The sequence below is a fragment of the Mauremys reevesii genome, linkage group 7 (genome assembly GCF_016161935.1).
Source record: "Mauremys reevesii isolate NIE-2019 linkage group 7, ASM1616193v1, whole genome shotgun sequence".
Lineage (NCBI taxonomy): Eukaryota > Metazoa > Chordata > Testudines > Geoemydidae > Mauremys > Mauremys reevesii.
Window position 1 is genome coordinate 38,930,495 of NC_052629.1, and position 21,669 is coordinate 38,952,163.

Sequence of the window (21,669 nt, forward strand, 5' to 3'; positions counted from 1 at the left end):
ACTACTTGTGAAAGATTTGTAGACTCAAGACCATAGTGAAAGGTTACTGAGGTTCTCTGTTATATCACATAAAGAAAATTTAAACTAGCAGTGAGGCTTGTAAAGTAAGCCACTTCTTTCAGTGCCTGTGGGGGAGCTGAGCTGTTAGAAAATCTGACCCATGGCATTTAATACCCCACTGAGATTAGTGGGATAGCTAACACTTCAGGCCGCTTGAAGACAGCATTCCACTGGGTGATGTTAGGGAGGGGTGGGTTTTTTTTGTAACCGGGGGGCTCGAAGCATTGATTTAAATGTTTAATTTCTGCAAAGGCTTAAACTGATATGGAGGCCAGATGAATGCATTAAACTGGCTCCATCTCAGGACCAGGAGGAACAACAATGCTGTGGAATGGAGCCCCTAGCAGGTATAGTTTTAAGTGCCACAAATTATATGTATATTATGGGTCACTTATTGCTGGTCTGGCTGACAGTATATTATATTTTTATAACAAAGATTCACAGGTGCCCCAGGACCATTCTATGTGAGACACCATAAGAGATCCTCAGGAATCATCCCCCCCTCCAGTGTAGAGTTGGTCAGACTACTGCTACATCAGCCACTGCAGGGGTCCCAGCAAAAGCGTAAGGAGAATGGTCATTCATCTATTAGTATGCTGTAAAGTAGGTGGTCATTAAGGTAAAGTAGCTTTACAAGAGTGTTAGAACCAGCATGCTGTGGAATATGCCCTGATTGCCCAGTCCCTGGTCTACCTGACCACAAAAACCTCCAGCAGGGACATTCTTGTTGATCAGGCACTTGCCCCACCATCTTAGCATAGAAAGTCTAGAGAGGATACCCAAATCCCCACCCCCAATTCCAAAGAAAGGGGAAGATTTAAAAAGAAACAAAACCCCAGGAAAGGTTTTGTGGCCAGCTGTCTAATGCACTAGCTGAATGGGGTGTTTCACTGAACTCATGACCAGCTACCAATCCCCGATGAAGATAAGCATGGTCTGATAGCATGCTGTGACAGATCATTTGAAAGAGGGACATTCCCTCCTGCCCCATCCAAATACTGGCTAAATGCCCCATGCTAAGGTGCTTGAACCATTTCACAGTATTACACAACTGTCCTCCACTCTCCTGTTTTATGAGCTGAACTTGGACCGAATCTCCACTTTGTCTGACCTTTGCACTCTCTAATTGCTGTGACCTCACTTTGGTTACCACAGCAGTGTTTAAAGTCCATCAGCGAGAGTAGTATACATGCTCTATATGTGAAACAACCCAGTCTCATTTCCACCTCACTACATGCCTGTGCATTAGCGTTTCGGGAGCCTGGATTTGTTTGGTCTGACAGCAGGATGAAGCAGATTGTCAAGACAGTGGTTCTGTGCCTGGCCCTGAGTCTAGGAAGATGCGATGAAGAAGTAACCCCAGAGAACACAGTCAACCAAGCTGCCCCAGAAGAATCATCCTCAGCAGACTGGGGCATTGGGACCATCAGAGATGGCTTTGAAACCGTTAATGGCTATTTTGACTCTTTTTTAGAGCTGCTAGGAGGAAAAAATGGGGTTTGTCAGTACAGATGTAGATATGGTAAGTGGCTTCTTTCCTTTCCATAGGGCCCTGTGGGTTCAGGCACCTGTCCTGTGAATTGGTATGCCTATTTCAGGCCTTACAGTAACAGTTCTTACTATCAGTTTTGGGTTTGAGCCAGAAGATGGGAAGGGCAAATGCAACAGAAATTCTCTGGAGACACAACTCTTGTACATTTTGTATCTGTTTCTACGACTTCTGACTGAATCTGCATGTTGCTCTCCCAGCACTGTCCACACTCCATTAGCTTTCTAAATTGATACTAATGGAGTCTTTAAGTCTCTACTTCCCCCTCAGAATTCTTGGTGGGTTTTTTCCCTGACCTTTTTCCTTTCAAACTCCCCTTTGCTTGTTTTTAAACTTACAGCCTTTCCCCTGAGCTATGATGGATTCTGTTCATGACACTTACACTGATAGAGAATTCCTTAAAACAAAGGGGAACTCTGTGTCTAAGACTGAGTTAGCAAGTCAGAAACTAACCGGGGGAGGATAGAATTCAACCCTGTGTTGATAACTAAGCCTAGTATATAGACACCACAGTGGGGAAGCTTGTTCTTTCCGTACCTGGAACAGCCAAGGGCCAATTTGCCCCGCCCTGAAGATTAAGGGCTTCCCTAAAGGGTAAAGACTCCTTTGGACTTTTTTGCTAATTGGGAATAACAGGAGAGACGAGAACATGGGTGTCTTAACACACGGCAGTTCTCAGTCATCTAGGGCTCCAAATCAGGGGACAACTCTTCAGCAGAGGGGACCAACCCCGCCCCCCCCAAATAAGGGACCAACCCCTAGCATACTTTGGGCCCAAAACACTAAGTAAGAAAGGACTTTGTATAACACAGTGATGCTATTTGCTTCTTTAACATGTATCAAGTTTATTTGCTTAGATTCAGCCATTCTGAGGTCAGAAGAACAGCAGGTCAGATTAGGACAGATGTAACTCGGGTTTGCCCCTCATCATCCAGGGAACTTTCAGATTCAGCATCTTCCACAAGGAAGCTTCCTTTCCCGCCCACACCAGTTTAGTTAGACAGCCAAGCCTTTACAGTCACAAGGAGTAAGGGGTCTTGCTGGCTCCAGCTGTACAAATCTATCAGCTTATCAGGTGGAGTTTCTAAATGACTCACACAAGCAGCAGACCAGGCAGGCTGCAGCAGTCTCTGCAGTCATCAGAGTTTAATTATTCAGCAGTTCTTTAGTTCTAAGATTAGTAGTAATGAGGGGAGGAGGGAGCGAGAGAACTAGAAGGTAAATAAGAGCTGTTGTCACTATTACACAAACCTTTAACACTCAGGCTGTTCCAAACAGTTGATGTGTCTTAGGCTTTCAGGTTTTTTTGTTTTGTTTGTTTGTTTTAAGGTACAAGTCAGTTTGTCTTTGAGACAGAATGTATGGAAAAGCTTCTTGAATGTATTCAAGGATGCTTTCACCAACCGACATTTTAGACTACAACAGACCTTTGGGAAATCAGTTGCCCTACTTATGCTGAAGAACATAGGAGATGTGTCACAAGGAAGGTCTTACCTCTAAACACAGTAGGGGGAAAAGAATCTGGCAGGCAACCTGCCAACAAGCTGAGGCCAGGGCTTTGTGACAGTGGCAGCCTGTGGGTCTGATGAACCATAAAGAGAGTGCTTGTGTGACAGGGGACAGCTGTAACTGCCACTATCCAGGCAAGTGCTTAAATGTACTTGAACAGACAACAGTTATATTCAGATTAGGTTTCACAAAGCCTTATGGTTCCAGTCCTGTAGTATCAGTGTACCCAGGGCCGGCTCCAGGGGTTTTACCACCCCAAGCCGCCAAAAAAAAAAAAGTCGCAATTGCGCTCTGCGGCACTTCAGTGGGAGGTCCTTTGCTCCAAGCAGGAGTGAGGGACCCTCTGCCGAATACCTGAAAGTGCCGCCCCTCTCTGGAGTTGCCGCCCCAAGTACCAGCTTGATAGGGCCAGCTCTAGGCACCAGCTTGAGTGTACCCAAGAGTCCCAACTACTTCAAGAGGCATTTCAAATAGTAGGAAAGCAGTTTAGGACCTGATCCTGCATAACAATGGCCCTAACACAGATATCCCCTCACACAGGTATCTCCATTTATTCTCACACAGGAGAATCAGAAGACAACCCTTTGACATAAATGGAGATACCATGGTAAGGGAAATGAGAATCAGGTGCCCACAGAACAGAAAGCAGCTCAAATGCCTGGGGAGCATATTTCTTGTTAAAATAATTATCCCCATTTAAGTTATGTTAAGGGTAAACGAGTGTTAGCCTTGATAAAGGCTCAAGATGCCCTGTGAAGTGGAGAGAAGTCATTCCCTTGTTAAGGTCTTTTATGCCTTCTTTAGAAGATGAATCACAGAAGTGTTGGAGGGAGCCCCTAGGAGCCCCATGTTAAAAATTCTGCCTCCACTGCAAAGGGAAGATTGCAGTGAGATCCTTGCCTGACAGGTTCCCACTCTGTTTGCCAGGATTACCTAAACCACTGGCCCAGAAAGATTTCCAAAGAGCAAAATTTTGGCTTTGGAATGGACCAAACGGTCATTATTTAAAACACCCCAGCGTTCTGTACCCAGAGGTGCCCTGTGAGGTTTTGGCACTCAAACGTTCATAACTCCCATTCAAGAATTCACACTGGATATTTGCTGTACTACCCCTAACTCTCTATATCTACTTGTCAGGAACAAATCCAGCAAGAAGAGCAGATGTATGTTTGCTACATGATGTAACCTCCCTCCTTGTTTGTAGTCATGAGAAAGTATTTTGTTTTCCCATTTAAACAAACAAGTAGATTCCTTCTTCACTCTCCTCCCTGCTAGCATATGTTCCCCTGGGACAAGTGATTAGTCACAGGCTAAAGTTGAAATTAGCAAAGTCCCTTGTTGAAATATTGGCAGCAGATCCTGGAGGTTTTTGATGATCCATGCAGTCCTACAGTATTTGTCCATGCTTTCGCCCCCAAGTCAAGCAGTTGAAGTTGCAAGTTAGGGGAAAAATCCAGAATGTGAGATAAAATGAATTTGTTCACAGGAAGAATAAATGCAGAATCCCTTGACCTAGGGCAGCCATCTGCAACTACGTCAGGAATTAAAGATCTGGTCTTTTCTTCCCAGGGCAAACTGTTACAAACTCTACCCACTGCTCTTTTTTTCATTCTACTAATGCTGCTAATAGTCTGTATTGCTGAAATGAAGGTTGGGACTTACTGGTAATGGTCATATCCATCTTATGCTGATGAGAGAGTTTCCCCATTCTCTCTGCAGTTGGAATCTCCCTTCTCCTAGCTGCCAGCTGACATGGTTCTTAGCGGATTTCTCACCAGCAGAGGGCTGTAGTGTGGAGGACTGGGAATGCACAATGATATATATAACACCCCCCACCCCCCTTTTCGGTTATGTTTATGTGGTTGTTTGCTGAAAAATCTTGGGAGGGATAGTAAGGGATTTCTTTAGGAAAGTCAATGGTGAAAAATGAAGAGCCACACTCTCAGGCATTCAAGCAAAAGTGGGCTAAAAATAAAAATTCTCTGGCCAGTTTCCCCCAGTTTCAGAGGTCAGGTTCTGTGGGTGGGCAGGCAAGCAGGATTTGCAGCATTTTGCAGCACATTGCCTCCTTTTCAGAGTTGGTCCAAGGGACCCATTTTAACACTTAAGAGCTCTAGAAGTTATGATTTCCAGCACAGTGCTGAATGGGGCTGTGTAAAAATTAGGATGCCCAGACAGCAAGTGTGAAAAATTGGGATGGGTAAATAGGCATCTATATAAGACAAAGCCCCAAATATCAGGACTGTCCCTATAAAATCGGGACAGCCAGTCACCCTAGTAAAAATGGGCAGTGTAATCTAACGTGGCTTGAATAGCCAATGCTAGGGAGCCCATCGCTGGCCCAAGTCTCTGATGAAAGAAATAAACAGCAGGTGAAATTTTAACTCCATTGTGGAGGGCTCTATTACCAACATTTTCACAGAAGTGGATATCCCCTCTCTTTACTACTTGAATATAGCCCAGGTGGAACATGTGGAAGAGATTGGCGGGGGGGAGGGGGGCGCCCAGGAGGTCTGAGGCAGCTGGAATGCAGAGTCCTGTATCCCTGAGAAGGACTCAGGCCTGAGCCTGGGAATGTGACCTGGAGACCCAGAGCTCGGAATAGTAGCTAGACTCAGCCCAGACCCAATTGAGTTAGAGACCCAGGGGACTCATATTTACGTCCATTTACAACAGACTGGTAACTGTCCAGGAGGAGAACTAGACAAGGTTGTAAACACTGGAATCCAGCAATGCCATAGCCCTTCGTAAAGGGTTAGTGATTGGAGGGAGGTACAACCAGGTCCTCAGAGAGTGTTGTACTGTCTTTCACTTGATCTGAAAAGAGCAGTTTTGCCTCTCTTCTTAAAGCAAGAGAGTAGGTGGTTGATGGTCCGCTGTCTGTTCAGTGGAGCTAGGCTGCCTATGGGAGGCTGTATTTAAGACCCTTGCCATACAATGTTTCTTTGCCTATGGCAAACCAAAAGCAAAGAACATGTGCTTACCTCTAAGTTTGCCACCCCTGCAATCTCTCATCCTTAACTTTTCACATTTCTCCGTCTTTCAAGGGAAGGCTCCAATGCCCAGACCGAACTACAAGCCACAAGAGCCCAATGGCTGCAGCTCCTACTTCCTTGGTCTCAAGGTACCAGAAAGTGTATGTACTGCTGCTAACACCTAGTTCCCCCATGAAATAATTCACTAACCAGAATAATCAGCTTAAAAAAAAATAGTTAAGAATCTGGTCTAGCTTGGACATGTGCTATTGGTATGATAACTATTGTATTTTTTTCCTGGCTGCAGCCAGCTCTGAGTGGTATCCTCACCTTTCCAAAGATTGCTGTGATAGTCATATATTTAAAATTTTTATTAAAATAAATGTTTGAAATGAAATATACACAGGTTGAGAGGGAAGGTACTGTACATCTTGGGTCAGGTGGGTTAGGGGTAGTTACAGCTATTGTTTGCAAGGATGAAAAGATACATATATATCGCATAACCGGCATAGACCCAGATTGGGCTGTAAGGGTTTTTAAAGTGTCAGTGGATAATTGGGCTCAGGTACACCACTCATGGAATGAATAAGAAGACCAAGTCAGTATCAGTGGAGCAGATAGGTACATGGATAGGGTGCATCCCTAAATTGTCTGCCTGGGTCTGCCAAGGAGATGGCTGTCTGCGATGGCAAGAGAAGGAAAATGTAACTTTAAGTAACCATTTAATTTACTATCTGATTTGCTAACCCGCAGAGTAATCAGCTCCCAACTGTAGGTGGCTGCTGCTTATGGTGGATGAATAATCCTGTCAGATTACATGTGTGGATGCATGATACAAAACTCCAATTGTCTTAGTATTTATTGGAGGATAAAGTCTACCTAGCAGATAAATGCAGGAGAAGCAAATGATTGCATCAGGGAAGCAGTTCAGAAGGTACGTGGCAATCCGTGCGTTAGCTACGGAGCGCTGGTGCAATAGAAGCCACTCAATGGAAACCCAGATAAGTAGGGAACATTCAGTGCAAGGCAGTCAATTTCTCAAAGCTTAGAGATAAATGGCAATGCCTGGTGTTCCCTGCAAAGCCTATTTACAGGGGTGAAGTGGTGTTTGCTCTCATAAATCTCCCACTATGCAGCCCCTTTCTACAGCTCCCCACCTCAATATTGAGTACTAAATTCAACTCATTTCCAGGCTTTGTATCTTGGTTATTTTTAAAGCAATTAATGAAATGAAAAGTTAATCTACACTGGGGTAGGCAACCTATGACATGCGTGCCAAAGGCGGCACACGAGCCGATTTTCAGTGGCACTCACACTGCCCAGGTCCTGGCCACCAGTCCAGGGGGCTCTGCATTTTATTTTAATTTTAAATGGAGCTTCTTAAACATTTTAAAAGCCTTATGTACTTTACATATATAACTAAACTAGTGTTGTATTATAGACTTATAGAAAGAGACCTTCTAAAAACATTAAAATGTATGACTGGCACGCGAAACCTTAAAGTAGAGTGAATAAATAAAGACTGGGCACAGCACTTCCGAAAGGTTGCCAGCCCCGATCTATACCATGAGAATGGTTCCTTGAAGAGCCTCTATAAGAGCTGGCCTGGCTAATTAGCCTATTTGTGTTCCCACCAGGGTCTGCACCAATTAAAATTCTGTTAAAAAAATCCCTTGTGGGCTATTTTAGAAGTTATTTTATTTCCTTAAACTGGACATCACCACAAACCTCTCTAGAGGCTTCTGTCATCTCCTGCATGCGTGTGCATTCATGAGTGTTAGAAGCAAGGAGAGGAAACTAGACCCCTACATCAGGGACATGGAAGAGAAACAGTTTCTAATAAGTAATTTAGAAAATAAGGACGTCATTCCCACCTTGATATGAACAGGCCCATATGTAACTCTCGTGCCTATTACACACTCACTAATGGGAGAGTATAAACCAAAAATCCAAAGTGTATTTGTTCTTGACCTTACAGCTCTGTTTGTTACAACTATGGCATTAACACTGGAATTGTATAGCAGAAGCTTTGGGTCAAGGAGCAGCATTTGATGGTTTGGGGAAAGAGGGGCATCACCACCATTGGAGAGGAGGATAGACCCTTCACTAAGTACAATGCCTGAGCAGTGCTGTCTTCCCTTTCTCTTCCTCCAGTTGGATTTAGGCATCCCTGCCATGACTAAGTGCTGTAACCAGCTGGATGTTTGTTATGACACCTGCGGAGCCAACAAATACCGCTGTGATGCTAAGTTCCGCTGGTGCCTCCACTCCATCTGCTCAGACCTCAAACGGAGCCTGGGTTTTGTCTCCAAGGTTGAAGGTGAGTTTTGCACCCAGGCCACTCTTGTGGGAGGCAGGTGGCTCCAGCCCCATTTTCCAGAGGAGCAGTAGCAGGAGGTCCTTTTCCTACAACACAGCAGCAGGTTTTTGCTGTGACTGCAATAGGACATAGCACTGCCACAGCCGAGCAGCAATCACATGTGAAATACACTTAGATCAAAAGGCTGAGCTAGCCCTAACTTTTGCTTGAACATTGCCTCCCTCCTCTCTAACGCAGACCTGTCCCAGACCATTACCTAATGTGCTTTTATGTTTGAAGCTTATTAATATTTTAAAAATAAAACAGCCCCAAGCCATTCATTTTTACCTTTGGGTGGGATTTTCAGAGCCACCTATGGGGATGATCAGTTCTTACTACTTTCCAATGGGAATTGGGTGTCCAAATCCCTTAGCCAGATTTAAAAGGCTCAGTGTTAATGTTTTAGAAAGGAGTTAATTTTTCCACAGTATTTAACTTTATGACAAAAGGTTCTTATTAACATGTTACGTTTATAAGCCCCAATTTCAAGATTCAAACTCTCTCAACCATTCTTGATTTGGGTTGAGTTGAAGCTTGCCATATGGGCTGCCACCTCTTCTTTATTAATGTTTACATCCAAGTAAAGCCACTATGGGGGAGGGGACAGGGAGAATGTGATACCATAGAGGGTAGTGCCACTGAAATGCCAACATCCACCCAGCTTCTCTTCTCTTAATCTTGACGTGGAGACAAAAATCATCTCCCAGCTTCCCCAATGTCTGAGAAACAGAGGTTGGCTGAAAAGCAGTTGGCTGAAGCTAAATACAGATTCCTTCACAAATCAAGTGACAGTTACAGGCACATCACAGTGGCTTGAGTGTATATCACCTTCCTAGAATGGTGGAGTTTAAATTAGAAACAGTGCATGCAGCTTTCCTCCTTCTCCTGCCACCAAACCTCATGTGGCTTATGAGATGGGAGGCCTGGGCTACATTTGAAATTAGATGGACCTAGCTACATCATTCAGGGCTGTGAAAAAGTGTCATGCCCTGTGCAACATAGTTAGGTCAACCTAACCTCTACTGTAGACACAGCTAGGTTGATTGGGGGTGGGGGGGGAGAAACAAACAAACAACTCTTCCATTAACCTAGCTATGACCTCTCAGAGAGATGGATTAACTACAATGGAAAACCCCTTGCATTGACACAGGCAGGGCCGGCTCCAGACCCCAGCGCACCAAGCGCGTGCTTGGGGCAGCATTTTGCCAGCAGGGCGACAGGCGGCTCCGGCAGACCTTCCGCAGTCATGCCTGCGGGAGGTCCACCAGAGCCGCGGGACCGGCAGTGCGCCCCTTGCGTGCTTGGGGCAGCCAAATTCCTAGAGCCGCCCCTGGACACAGGCCCTAAACTACAGTGCTACAGTGGCACAGCTTTGGTGCTGCTGTAGCGTAGATAGATCCCTAGTGTGCTAGCCACAGGAGGCTCATTGAATTGGGAAGGGAGGGAAGCACTATGCTTCAGCACCTGCTCCTGAAATACCTCTGAGTGCGCCTCTTCATATCACTGGGCCTCCTTTGTGGTACTGCCGCATGGCAGGTGTTCACAGTCCTCATATTAATATTCCCCGGACTTTTCTAGTGCAGTTGTCCAGAATATGCTTCTGAGAGTGACTGCCAAAGACCTTAAAATTGTTTGCTGAAACCAAACTTCCTTAATAATGTTCTTAATCAAAAGATTAACAACTTTTGAAATATGACTAAACTATGAAACACTGGTGCTGTCACAATTCACTGCTAAGAAGTCCAGTAAATTAGGTTCTTGCTACCTCCATGTCCGTCTTATTTTGCTTATATTAAAAAAAAAAAAATTAAAACCCTGAGCTCTCATCAATGACTGTTTTTAGGGTATCAGTTCCTGAACCCTTTGTCTGATTTTGTTCAAATTTGGTAGAGAAATTTGAACCCTGTCTCAGAAGTAGCCTACCAATTTTGAGGCTGATATGACCATTTTTGTGAATTTCAGGAGGTGACCAAAAGTAGAAATATTTAATAGAAGAACAGCTGCAAATGTAGCCAGGAATCAGCTCCTGGAACTTTAATACAATACAGGCAATATCAACAGAGCAGGGACAATTTGAGGAGCAATAAGTTATTGTAACTTCACCTCTATTGTGAGTGTGTATCTGATAGTCAAGGCAATGGACAGTCTAGTGGTCCTGTTGGGCTAATTGCACTATTTGGGCACCCAATAGTGACAGTGGCCAGAAAGGCCTTGATTCATCTTCAGTTAGCCCAGAGACTGCATCCTTTCCTCTCTGATGTGGATTCAGCCACAGTGTCACAACCCTTCATCATATCCAGGCTAGACGGCTGCAGTTCACCTTACTTGGGACTGTTGGCAAAGGCCACATGGAAGCCACAGTTCATTATACTGAAGCCCAGCTGCTAAGTGAAATGAATTGGTAGGCCACATTTCAACAAAGAACTGCACTGGTTCCTGATCCAATTCTGGATCCAGTTCAAGGTGCTAATCCTGATCTGTGAGGCAATTAATAGTTGAAACCTACATGTCTTAGTGACAACTTCTCCCTCCGCCATCCAACAAGGCATATGCGACAGTTATGGACACTAAAGCTCCTGGTTATCAAGATGAAATTCCTGTGGGCTGCAGACAAAGTATTCTGAGTGGAGGGTATCCATGCTGTGGAGCTCCCTGGCACCAGACAACAACCACATAAAAACAAGCATGCATGGGGTTATAGACGAAGATGAGAGAATTTGGTTTTCTTTGGCAGAATCAATGTGAACCTTCCTTTCTCTGTAGTGCTTAGATACTTCAGCCAAAGGCATATTAAAAACACAGAGACAGATTTATATAGGACTAAGTATCCTTTGTGGTTAAACAAATTAAAAAAAAACACTACCACAATAATCTAATTCAGAAAGGTAGTGAGACAGCAGTTTGAGTCTAGGAAGGAGTGAAGCCCCCATGAAGGGAGCTCAGCATTAGAAGGCATCACAAATGTGGGTTGAAAATTGGTTTGGAGGAGAGTGCTTGGAACACAAGGAGTGAGACTGGCCTAAGCAGAGGGTAGGTTGCTAGCAGGAGTGAAATGAAAAATGGGAAAGAGAGACAAATGGGGCAGTTTGGAAAGAGTGTAAGGATTTGGCAGGGGTTAGAGCTCCTGCAATTGGGTAACCCTGTGTCAGATTAATGAACAAAAGGAAAATTGGCAAGTCTGGTGTGATCAGTGGGCAGGAAGGGGCACTCTTGGAGCTGAGATGCAGAGAGATGAGCGGAGAAACACCCGTTCTGGGCATAGATTTGGACTGCTTAGTGGCTGAGTTGCAGTGTAGCATGGTAGACCCTTTGCTTGCCCTTGTGGACTGTGATGCAAGCAGCAATCTCTGCCCCTAGGGCAGGGCCGGCCCACAACATTTTGGCACCTGAGGCAGGAAGCAAGCATTTGGAAAAGCATTTGGAAAGAGGGTGGTCATCTTATTTGTGCACATATATTCCAGAACAGCCTTTGGAGTTGATCCTACTGAAATGTATCCTGAAAGGGCTTTCAGTTCATCACTTAAATCACTCGCATCAATAGCGCGCATGTCATCATGTGTCAACACTGTCTCTCGTGCCCTGTATTGCTGGTGTAGATCTTCCTCAGGTATAGTGAGGAGTTTTAGAATATCCTACAACATCCCAAATATACTGCTGTGTTCCTTGAGCTGCATGAAATGTTCTTCAACTGACTGTATTGCACAATCTAGCACCTGGTTAAAGAATTCAACTTGAGTTGTTGTTTGGGGATCTCACATGGGATTATCCCGTGCCTCGCAATCAAAATGTCTTCTTCGGTGACTCTTGTGTTCTTGAATGGGTGGGAAAATAGCTTCAGTGTGAAGTTCCTCTGCCAACTTCTGTGCATTCTTCAGAATGTTTTGAAATTTCTCATCTGACTGGTAAGACTGTAGGTATGACTTTGCTTTGTCCAGTCATTCCATTGGTCCAGATATATCAAGGTCAACACTTTGGAGTCTCTTGCTTACAACAATTGTTTCAAAACGGTATGTCATGCCACAACACTAAGCCACACAGAAATTTGAAGTTATGTATGTTTCTGGTGATTCCATTTCCTTCTGCCGTTGTTCTCCCATGAACAGTTCCTACCATAGCATTATCCTCCATAATGGCAACTATGGCATCAGCTATCTTCCCAAATTGGTGTTTGATAGGCTTTATCGCCTCCACTCAACTTTCCCATCATGTGGCACTCAGTGGTTTCAGTGTCAGAGAGGATGTTCCCAGATGTTGCTTCAAAATTTGCCATCAATGAGTTGATGCAGAGAAAAATACATAGATACTTTGAATTACATTCAAAAATTCATCAGCCTCACTAGAAGCTGATGCTGTAGCTGTATAACTGACCACCAAGTTCAGTGAATGAGAACTGCATGAGACAAAATAAGCTCAAAGGTTTAATGCTCGGATCCGTGTCTGCACTCCTCTGTTCTTTCCTCTCATGTTGGCACCATTATCGTAGCCCTGACCTCTCATGTCAGCTATTGCAATTCCCGTATTTCCCAGCTTTTTAAGCTTTTGTCATACCAGCTCCTGTAGTATCATCAATGTCAATAAATTCTAGAAAATGCTCTCTGACAGTCACTATTGCAGGCAGGGCTGGCTCCAGGCACCAGCAAAGGAAGCAGGTGCTTGGGGCAGCCAATGGAAAGGGGTGGCACATCTGGGTCTTTGGCAGCAATTCGGCGGTGGGTCCGTCAGTCCCTCTCTCTCTCTCTCTCTTTGAGCTGCCACCAAAGTGCCACCGAAGAAGAGAGGGAGTGAAGGACCCACCACTGAATTCCTGCTGCTGAAGAAAGCAGCGCGATTGAGCTTCTGCCGAAGTGCCACCAATCGACTTCATTTTTTTTTCTTCGCTTTGCCGCTTGAGGCCGCAAAAAAGCAGGAGCCAGCCATGATTGCAGGGAGATTTGTAACAACAACAGAACCTAGTGAAAAATGCACCATTAAAGTAATTTGTTCTGTATAGTTGATGTCAGGTTTGCAGTCCAGAACAACAGAATATCATCTTGCTGACTTCAGATCTGCCACAATCTTGTGTTTGACTTTTGTTGCCAGTAACTGTATGGTCTCATTTTGAATGGCTTTTCCAAGGTGGTGGTGCGTGTACATTTCTTGGGTGGTGACTCTTCTTAGATGCTCCTGGAGTACAGCATCAAACTCAGCCATCAGCTCCACAATTTTAAGGAAGTTTCCATTGTTTGGCACATACAGCTGATCTGAAGTGCCATGCTGTGCTAGGTTTCGGGTAGCAAGCATTCTCACAATGGCAATGAGCCTTTTCAGAACATTTTGCCAGTAAAGACACACTGATACAATCTTCTCTTGATGATAATCATCTACGGTGGCTGTTAAGCTTAGTCTTATCTCAAGCTCTTTCCACCTATGGAATGCTCTCTGGTGATTTGCTGCCTTCTCATGGCATGCCAGATTTTTCCAGTCCTTTGTTCCTGTAGAACTCAATGTGGCTGGAACATTAGGCTGGAAGAGGTTGCAACAAAAACAGTATGCAGCATTCTGGGTTTTTGAGTACATAAGCCATGGCCTCACCACCTTGTCACCAATTGGGGATTTCATGCCAGTAATGTGTTGGATGGAAACTTCTATTTTCATTGTCTTTGGGGAACATGAAGTTTTTCCACTTGCTGTGGCCCATGCAGAACAAGAAAGTCCCTTAGGCTACTGCTCAAGTGGGTCCACAGTCCTGGATCACCTAGACTTAAGGAACTAAACTCAGCAGCAGCTGTTTCTTGGGTCTCCACCACACTCTTCTCTGATCTACACTTTTCTTCAGGAATGTGCATGGTTACATCCATTGGAGATGGAGATATGGATGCTGCAGTAGCTGCCAGGTCACCTGCACTCTGAGTAACTGGAAGATCAGGCATCTCCTCACTGGGGCCGGAAGGCTCACTGTGAACATTTGTGTCTGTGTCTCAGGAGAGCTCCTTCCTGCTTAGATAGAAAGCAAAGGAAGCTTTTCTTTCTTTTTCTGAATGCCGTCCCAGGGGGCATTTTCTTCTTTCACTCATGACTGCTGTTCTGTGCCAGCTCTAGTGGCTCTCACTCAATTGAAGGGGACAAATAAGCAGGCTGATAGCAGGGCCTGAGTGAGGGAAGATGTCTGTGTCTTCAGGGCCTAACTCGCTTCCGCTACTTCAGTTGACTGCCTGTTCTCCTCAAGTGGGTTCAGGGAAGCAGCAGGAAACAGGAAGCTCCCTGAGGAGCTGGTGTTAATCAGTCCAAGCTCCTGGGGGTGCTAGGGAGGTACATAAGAGGCTCCTCCTCCTCTCTCTCCCTGCAGCTCCTGTTACTTTCCGTTATTCCCTCTCACCTTTTTTTCTGCCTGCCTGTTATGTCTCTTGTGCCCTCCTTCCTCCAGCACAGCACTCCACCATCTCTGTGCATCTAGAGCAGAGAGAATACATATGCATCAGCAGCAGACAATTTTCGACATTCTGGGTCTTAGTGCCCCCCTCAAGTCTGGCACCTGAGGCAGCTGACTCAGTTCGCCTCATGGTAAGACCAGCCCTGCTTATAACCAACACTTCCACAATCCCTAGCTCCATAAGTAGCTCAGAAGTTGCTGTGAACAGCCCTCCTCAGTCAGAGGTCACTAGATGTGAGGTTCTGAGTGACTGAGGGAGTTAATGGTGAGGGGGGGAGGGAGAGATGTGGGAGAATTCCCCCCCCCCCCCAAAAGGTTACTGACTATGCAGATCCAAATTTATTAGGACAGGTGTTAATACCTCTGGCCTATCTTTTGGACATTTTCTCTAGTGACTGAGCCCAGGTCTACCTTAGCAGCACTTTGGCAGTGTAGCTATATTGATATACTGTACTGGGCTGGCCAAGCACTCTGAATATGGATGCTGGTTTGGCAGCATAGCTTGTTCCAGCCCCTCACTGCATGAAACAAGCTATGCTGGTAAAAGTGCAGTTTTGTCAGTATAACTGCCTACAGCTATGCTGGGAGAAGTCCATAGTGTAGACCTGTCCTCTGAAAAGCCTGTTTTAACCCTTTTGTCTTGCGTGTTGGGTTCTGCCAGTGACACACTCACTGCCATTAATGGGCACTACTCATCAAGGATTTTGAAAGGGACATGGTCAAGGGTGACAGGGCTAACTCTAGATATCCAGATCCCAGGTCAGTTGTTGTTATTACATCCTTCCCACACCAATTTTGGAACACAGCATGGAAAACAGTCTCTTCCATTCTTCTATCATTTGCTGCTGTTTCCATTTGGTCTAATGGATTGAGATAGATTAAGAACCCTTAGCAGGGAGAGCAGAATAAAGTTTCTCTTGGGTGCCCTGGTTTCCTCACACCTGTTAGTATCCCCTTAACAGCTTCTGTGTGTTGCCATCTGAAGTACATGCCCCAAATATGCCCAGTGCTGCCTTCTGATATTGGTGGAAACAAGAGATCCAAGAAATCACCAACCATCAGCTTACCAACCAATGCCCATATCAAAAAGTTACATTTACTGTTTTCAGTGATCCCCCAGACAAGGGCTACAACAGTGGTAAAAATCCCACATTCTCAACTGGGAACTCACCTGCAGCAAATCCCAGAGAAAGCCAACTCTCAGGATTTCAATGTTCCAATGGCCCTTATTTTTAAACACTGATGATTTACAATGTAGAGATTATTATTATTAATAATAAAGAGAGCAGTGTAATGTGTACAATGAAGGGTACAAGACATCAACAGTTAAGCCTGCCAGCTGAAGGACAGTCCTTTAAAACAAGTTTCAGAGTGGTAGCTGTGTTAGTCTGTATAGTCAAAAACAAGTCGTCCTTGTGGCACCTTAGAGACTAACATTTTATTTGGGCATAAAACAGTATTTATACAACACTGAACCCTCTTAGCGAGTCTAATCCATGATGTACTCCTTAAAGTGTTGCATATCCCAGCATTTCTCACAAATGGTATGCAGCCTCCCTGGCTGGGTCCCCATGTGCAGCCAGCCAGCAATGAGGTGGTTAAGGGGTCACTAATTTGTTTTCCAAACTTAACACCTAATTAAGATGAATAGGGAAGTTCATACTTGAGTGCTGCTATTGCAGACTTGAAAAACTGTGCCTCCCTCCATTGGTTTCCTGTCTCATAAGGATGATTAAACATTTGTAGAGAAGTACCGAAGATGGGCACAGCAACAAGTTAAAGAGAACAAAGAGAGTCTAGGCCTGAGGATCTTATTGCTGAGGTGCATTCCCCACCCCCACCCCCAGCTCCTTCTTATCTTCAAGGGTCAACACCAACCCTACCTACTACTCTGCTTTTGTCAGTTTTGATAGCCCTTTATTAGAGAGTTCTGTTTGAGCGCCCTCTGCTGGCTGAGTGTGGCCTGAAAGGCCATGATTACACCCTCCCCTCAAGGGCCTCAGTAGTTATTCCACTGACAGCTTTTAAACATAGCAAGTGCCTCTGTTGCATGTTTGTTAATATTTAGAATAACTCCACCCAGTCTTTAAGTGGAGACATTGAGGGTCTGCTTTAAGTCCTAGTCATCCCCTTCTGTTCTGTGCCAGGTTCTTCAGGTGCTCAGCTAAGTGGCGTAGCCAGGTGGAGGGAAGAGGGGTCTTCGGCAGCACCTCGGCGGTGGGACCTTCACTTGCTCCGCAGGTATCCGGTGGCATTTCGGCAATGAAGCTTCAGTGCCACCGGAGCGAGTGAAGGTCCTGCTGCCGAAGTGCCACCGAAGACCTGGAGCGCTGCCGTCAGTAAAAGCACTGCAGTGGGTGGTGCCTTCCCCCACACTCCCAGGTGAGTAAGATTAAAAAGGCGCCACTTGTGCTCAGTGAGGGAGCGGCTGCTGCCCTGCTCCCCTCATAGCTATGCTCTCAGCTCCCTTTTCTTGGGCACAAGTCCTCAGGGTTCCTTCATAAAATAAAAGCAGTCAACCAAAATGATATCCTCCCATCCTGGGGTAACCATTACAGGAGCTCACTGCTCTCTTCAGGACCTTCCCTAGGCTCCTCTCACAGCCCCTTTCTAGGGGCTGCCACTCTGCAGCTACCCCAGTTCAAGGATAAGAGGGGGTTGCCCTGCCCCTCATTAGAGGCAACCTGGGTTAACCTGCCTACTCATCAGGGGAGCAGGGCTACTTCACTTAAAGGGCCAGCCACTCTGTCATCTTTCCTCACAATCAGTTCACATTACTACTCCTCCCTATATACCTGATTCAAAGGCCAATCATAGAATATCAGGGTTGGAAGGGACCTCAAGAGGTCATCTAGTCCAAACCCCTGCTCAAAGCAGGTCCAATCCCCAGACAGATTTTTACCCCCATTCCCATATGGCCCCCTCAAGGATTGAATTTACAACCCTGGGTTTAGCAGGCCAATGTTCAAACCAGTGAGCTATCCCTCCCCCCCTGAAGTGAATAGAAAGACTCCCATTGACTTCAATGGATTTGGCTAGTCTACACTAGGACTTTTCCTTGATTACAGCCATCGGTGGCAAACAGCCAGATGAGTAAACCCCAATCAGCCACAATTTGCACCCAGACAGTTTAGCCTGGTTTCAAGCAGGGGTAAGCTCCACCAATGCTTTACTTGACTGCACTAGGGGTTGCACAAGCACAGCTGAATCTGTGGTATTGTCTACACTTGAAAGACAATGCAGATTAAGCTGTGAATTTAAAGCACAACAATTACTGGTGAATAACTCCATGTGTAGACATACTCTAGTTCTCCTCCCAGTCTCAGCTTGTGCCTTCTATTAAGCATCCCTGGAACAATCTCCTTTTTCTCACCTGTCAGCCATCATCTCTTTCACATCCCTTATTGCAATCCACGTCTTCAATGAGTCATCCCCACTCCTGAACTGTTGCCCTGTGTCTCCTCTTGTGTCTTACTTAGATTTAAGTGCTCAAAGGCAGGGAATGTCTCTCTCTCTCTCTCTCTATATATATATATATGGTCCTATACATTTTATACGCATATCCCCAAACCCAATTAAATAAAACAAAAGATTCTCTGGGGAGCTCTGAAGTAACAAGGAGGGCAGAGGGGATCAGGAAGGCTGTCCCAGGTGGCAGGAGTTACAGTGGCAGAACTGCAGAGAAATGGCCAGAGGAGCTGCGAGGGGACTAGAGAGAGAAGGCCATGGGGTAGGACTATTACCAAGTCTGTTTCTGAACTGATTTTATTGCCTTCAGCCCATCAGGGGAAATGACCGCCCTGTGGCGTTTAGTATTAACTCATTTATCTGGGGAGTTCAATAGTGAGCCTTTTGTTAGAGTTGCCAACCCTGAAGAACTGTCCTGGAGTCTCCAGGAATTAAATATTAATCTAAAATGTCATGTGATGAAACCTCCAGGAATACGTCCAACCAAAACTGGCAACCCTAACTCCAGGCTGTTTGACATTTTAACTACTGTGTCATCTGGCTCTGCTCAGAGCAGGTCTAGATAACACCCATGTCAAAGGCTGATGACCACTGGCACCTGGTTTACACTGTTGCTCCCACTGTGAGGGTGATATAGCCATGTGAGAAACAGCCTAGGGGTAAAAGCTTAGTTTAGACGAGGCCGTGGTCAAATAGAGGGGCTGAGAAGTAGGGAAGAGTTGATGCAGAGAGATCTTTCGAGAAGATCACTTGTTATGTCGCCATACACAAAGAGCATAACACACTTTCAACAAGAAAAAACAAAAGGAAAGTCTCTCTAAGAGTGAGCACAGCTGTCAGAGACTGGACTGCAGCAACAGTGGGAACAAAATGGCTCCTAAATCCAGCCGACAGCGAGAAATAGAACTGTACACAAAGACAAAAGGACATTGCAGTACCCCACACAATCCACACTGGTTTGGAGGTCAGTCCCGGCACTATTTTAACCAGCAATGAAAGGGTGAGACCACTGCTGACATGCCTGTTCTCTTCCCTCCTGACAGCTTGTGAATCTGTAGCAGATACAGTGTTTAACACTGTCTGGACTCTGGGCTGCCGACCCTTCATGAACAGCCAAAGAAGCGCCTGCATTTGTAATGAGGAAGAAAAAGAGGAACTTTGAAGAGCACAGCCCTCTGGCCAGAGATGACCTCGTGCATTCCATCTCTGATGCAGCTCTTTAGCAAGCCATTTTCCATCAGCCCTCTGAACTGGAGAAGTTATGATCATATGGGGGCAGGAGGAGCAGATTTTTGCACTGTGTATAATGCATCAGTTACAGCTTTGGGGTGGAGGGGTGCTGTCAGAGGCAGTGACAACTACTGCCCACCTCAGATCCAATCTAACAGCCCCATCTCTTTCCAGGTGTATCATTGTGAGTTATTATAATGCCAATTTTCTATTGAGACCAATTAAGATGAGCAAACAGAATGCAATGCAGACAGTAATAAGTAGTTTTTGCAGCAGATACACATGTGTATAACAACTTCCTCTCCCTGAATCACTGATACACCCTGAAAAACAAGTTTTCCCACTAGCCATCAAAGTTCCAGTCACTAGTTACATCTTTTAAATACATTATTCAAACACAGGAGATGGGCTGAGCCACAATATTGGGGCAAGGTGGGGGGGTATAGAAAAAGGGGGAAGGATTCATCCCCTTCTGGGGTTTTGGTTCAGACCCAATTATTTACACACATGAAAACTACAGTTTCTCTGAAATATTTCGAGACTCCCCAAACTGTTCAGATAACCAAGGATTTTTGTTAGCTAAGAGAATGATTCATGGCTGGGGACATGGCCAAATATTAGCCAAGAGGGATTTTGAGTAGTTCCGATACATGAGTGCACACAAAAGTAGACTGGGACAAAGACCATCCATGCTCAAGTAGCTCAACAGTATACACTCTGATACACATATAAGATTCTGCCCATAATTTCACAGCAGAGGAATAAGCTCCCCCCACAATTCCATTCAGCTGTACCTGTTTATTTTCCTCCTTCATAATTTAAAACCAAAGGGAAAAATTACATTAGTCTCCAATAAGCACCTTCAGCAGTGTCCTTTTAAGGGGGGGAGGTTGCAGGAGGATTTGAGGGGACTTTGGGAAACTTTCAGGCATACGAAGGCATATTTGTAGAATGGTACTGCACAGGCTGTGTTTGGTAAGGCAGGGCTTGGTTTCATCCCCTCCTTTGGGTAAGGACATGGCAAACTTAAAGAGATGAACAATCCCAGCGGATTTATTTTTTCAAACATGTCTAAGATCTAAATCTGTTAAAGGCTTTAAAAACTACATCCCCCCAGGAAGTTTTGTTGTTGTTGTGGTTTGTTGCTGCTGCTGAAAGGGAGTTTCTACCAAGGTGTGTGTAACATACAAAATATGCATGGATCTGTCACATGCCGATAGATGTACACACACACGCTTCCTGTCTTCCATTCACTTTTACACACTGCACAAAGTGGAAGTTACAACGCTGTTTGGTTTTTGACAGATTCTGTTTTAGTTATATTCTTTCTGGCACATATGTTTAAACTGATACATTTAGCAGTACGTTATTTAAACTACTGTCCCTGTTTTTGCCAGGCTTATTGCCCACACATTGGAAAGTGTTACACATCTGACCCATATGGTCTGCAGCAATGGGAGGCTATTGTAAGAGAACATGAGTCTAAGGTAATAAATAGTGATCACACCGAGTTGTGTGGGGATTCCCATCCTCCCAGCACCCCACCCGCATTTGGAAGGGCCATTCTTATTTCCTCAGTGCAAATTAGATGTCCCTCTGAGCAGGTGATAAGCCAGTGAGTATTCCAGTGCCAAAAGTTCATCTCAGTAGTTGTCCATCAGAATGTTTCCTGCAGAAAGAACCTGATTGTCAGCCCTAGTTTGTTTGGGGTGGGAGAGGCAGAGGGGTTGTGTGTGAGGGACAGACACTAAGAGCTTTATATTTTTTAAGGTGAACTGCTACCCATTGTTAAGTCTAAAGGTGAGTTTATACGTACAATTAAATATCACTTGCAAAAATATCTTGTCTATGTTCAGTGGCTACCTTTAAATTGCAGCTCTCCACAGTGACACATTAAAGCTGACCCAAGCAGGTAGTGACATGCTAGATCATGACAAAATGGATAAATGAGGGGTTTTGAACTGAACCTTTCCATCCAAGCTTTGGTACTTTGAGGAGATCACAAATAAAAGTGATATTTCCTTTATATCTATATAGCACCTTTCATCCCCAAACCACTTTACAAACTGCAACTGATAGATGGAAGACCATTGAGCCTGCATTTTCCAGT

At 45.0% G+C, this 21,669-nt stretch overlaps 1 protein-coding gene across 2 annotated transcripts; it reads left to right on the forward strand.

The window, feature by feature from the left end:
- Window positions 1–895: 895 nt before the first annotated feature.
- On the forward strand, window positions 896–21,399 carry PLA2G12B (phospholipase A2 group XIIB). 2 transcript variants are annotated; one of them, XM_039482842.1, is made up of 4 exons: window positions 896–1,582; window positions 6,166–6,254; window positions 8,248–8,413; window positions 19,373–21,399. In XM_039482842.1, exons 1-4 carry the CDS (start codon window positions 1,348–1,350, stop codon window positions 19,489–19,491), a joined length of 609 nt encoding a protein of 202 aa, XP_039338776.1. In that variant the 5' UTR covers window positions 896–1,347; the 3' UTR covers window positions 19,492–21,399. The 2 variants fall into 2 exon arrangements, with proteins under 2 accessions (XP_039338776.1, XP_039338777.1); XM_039482843.1 differs by having other exon boundaries at window positions 898–1,582; window positions 6,166–6,242; window positions 19,373–21,398.
- Window positions 21,400–21,669: the final 270 nt, after the last annotated feature.